We start from the raw sequence: 1700 nt of genomic DNA, 5'->3' as shown, positions 1-1700 counted from the left end.
CTGTTTAACTGGGCGGGGCGGCTGGCGGATGTGCGGTAAAACCTCCAGGGATATGTCCAATCAGAGTTGGCAAGCCTACAGCAGCTACTGGACCCGGATCAGTAGTCGTGGTATAAATGCAACATGATGAAACACATCAGTAACAAAAAGATGAAATACATCTTGGAGTCTTCCAATATAAAGTGTACTCTTCCTCAATTGTTAATGTGATCGCCCGCATTTAACAACTTGATAGAAAGACAAAGAAAGCTGCGCCTTACCTGTCGGACCTCCATGTCCATGATGGATCTTTTGCCTCCCACGGGGCAGTTCTGAATGTAACAAGCTGAAGTGAAGGAGATGAGGCAGAGGAGACAAAGTGCGAGGCAGGTGGAGTGCATGGTTTTCTACCAGTAAATCTGGACTCAGGAAACCTTTCAAACAGCACTGAGAATTTATGAATCCTCTCCGTATTTATACCCTCGAACAAAGCTTCAGAGTGCGGAGATGCTGTCATTTCACTAATTTAGCACAGGGTGAATATATTTTCTAAACTATTGTAATGAACACAAGTACAGTGCCACTCACGATTCACCTGAGGTCAGTCCATAATCTTGATGAATGCTTTAATTTTGTAATTAGTAAAGAAGGGAATTAATTTATTTAATGCCATGAGTGCAATACATTTGAATGGGAATATAATTTTCCAATTAAATGTTACTTCCTTTGAACCTGATGCAAGAGGGTCATATTTGCCCCTTTGGAAATGTTTGTTGGTTCTCTCTCTCAAGGGCTCTCTGTAGGGCTGAGCACAATATGGTCTGATAACTATTCATGTCATAGCATAGCCAATTGGGCCTAAACTCAACAGGGATTCAGGTGGCGCATAAATTGCACCATAGTGCACAAATTTCCTGGGTCAGCCTGATTTTATTGACAAACTCCAGGATTGGGAGTGTTATTGTACAGGAAATTGTGCTAGATTAAGTTTCTTCAGCAGCTTAAAGGGGACAGGCAAGCTCCTTCTATAAAAGTATATCTGGGAGGAGAGCAGTGGGCTCGAGTGATCCAGTTCTCTGTTAAGGTAACTGTTAAACCAAAATAGAGGGTCTTCAAAGAGGTACTTGAAACTGCTTTAAAGGTAGATTATGATCCAGCCAGGGAGGTCAGTGAAACAAGAGGTGCACAATTACACCAAAATAATCCTACATTTTTGTTTCTGTTGGTCAAATTCTGACATCAGTCATGGCCAAAAAAGTTCCTCAGGACTACTGCCAATGAGCAACAAGCCCAATGCTCTCCAACAACTCTGTGAGGCCATTCTCTGGGGCTGGAGCGAGTACGGTACTGAGGAGTTGTCATCTGATTGTAATAAGGTCCCAGTTGCATGAAACGGTTGGATAATTTGATGGAACAGTGCATGTAGATATTGGTATATATTAATATTAGAGATATAGAGAATGCACCAGTTTAATAGGCTGAAGGTGACCACACTGGATGACCTAACTAATGGTAGGGCAGCAGCTGTGGATGGTATTCATGTTGGATAATAGATGCTGAAGGAGGTGAGGAACTAGCAATCATCTTGGAGAACAACGTCAAGAAACACCGGCTCCCTTGGAGCTGCCTTTCTGAAGCTGACTAATATGTTTCTTTGAGGCACGAATGTTCCAGAGTGCAGATGTGGGTTCTATTCACGAGAAGGGGGATCCCAGTAACAA

General features: G+C 42.7%; 1 protein-coding gene across 1 annotated transcript in view; it reads right to left on the bottom strand.

Moving 5' to 3' along the window:
• Window positions 1-380, bottom strand: part of LOC147123681 (neurophysin 1-like) — a 10006-nt gene extending 9626 nt beyond the window's left edge. The window contains exon 1 of the mRNA XM_086004874.1: window positions 261-380. Within this exon, the coding sequence (XP_085861000.1) occupies window positions 261-380 (120 nt within the window). The remainder of the gene's footprint in view (window positions 1-260) is intronic.
• Between the last annotated feature and the right edge of the window lie 1320 nt (window positions 381-1700).

This window comes from Somniosus microcephalus, chromosome 2 (genome assembly GCF_052327205.1).
Source record: "Somniosus microcephalus isolate GS21.2 chromosome 2, FLI_Smic_1.0, whole genome shotgun sequence".
In the NCBI taxonomy this organism is placed as follows: domain Eukaryota; kingdom Metazoa; phylum Chordata; class Chondrichthyes; order Squaliformes; family Somniosidae; genus Somniosus; species Somniosus microcephalus.
Note: the sequence above shows the minus strand (reverse complement) of the source record. Positions and strands in the feature narration are given on the sequence as shown.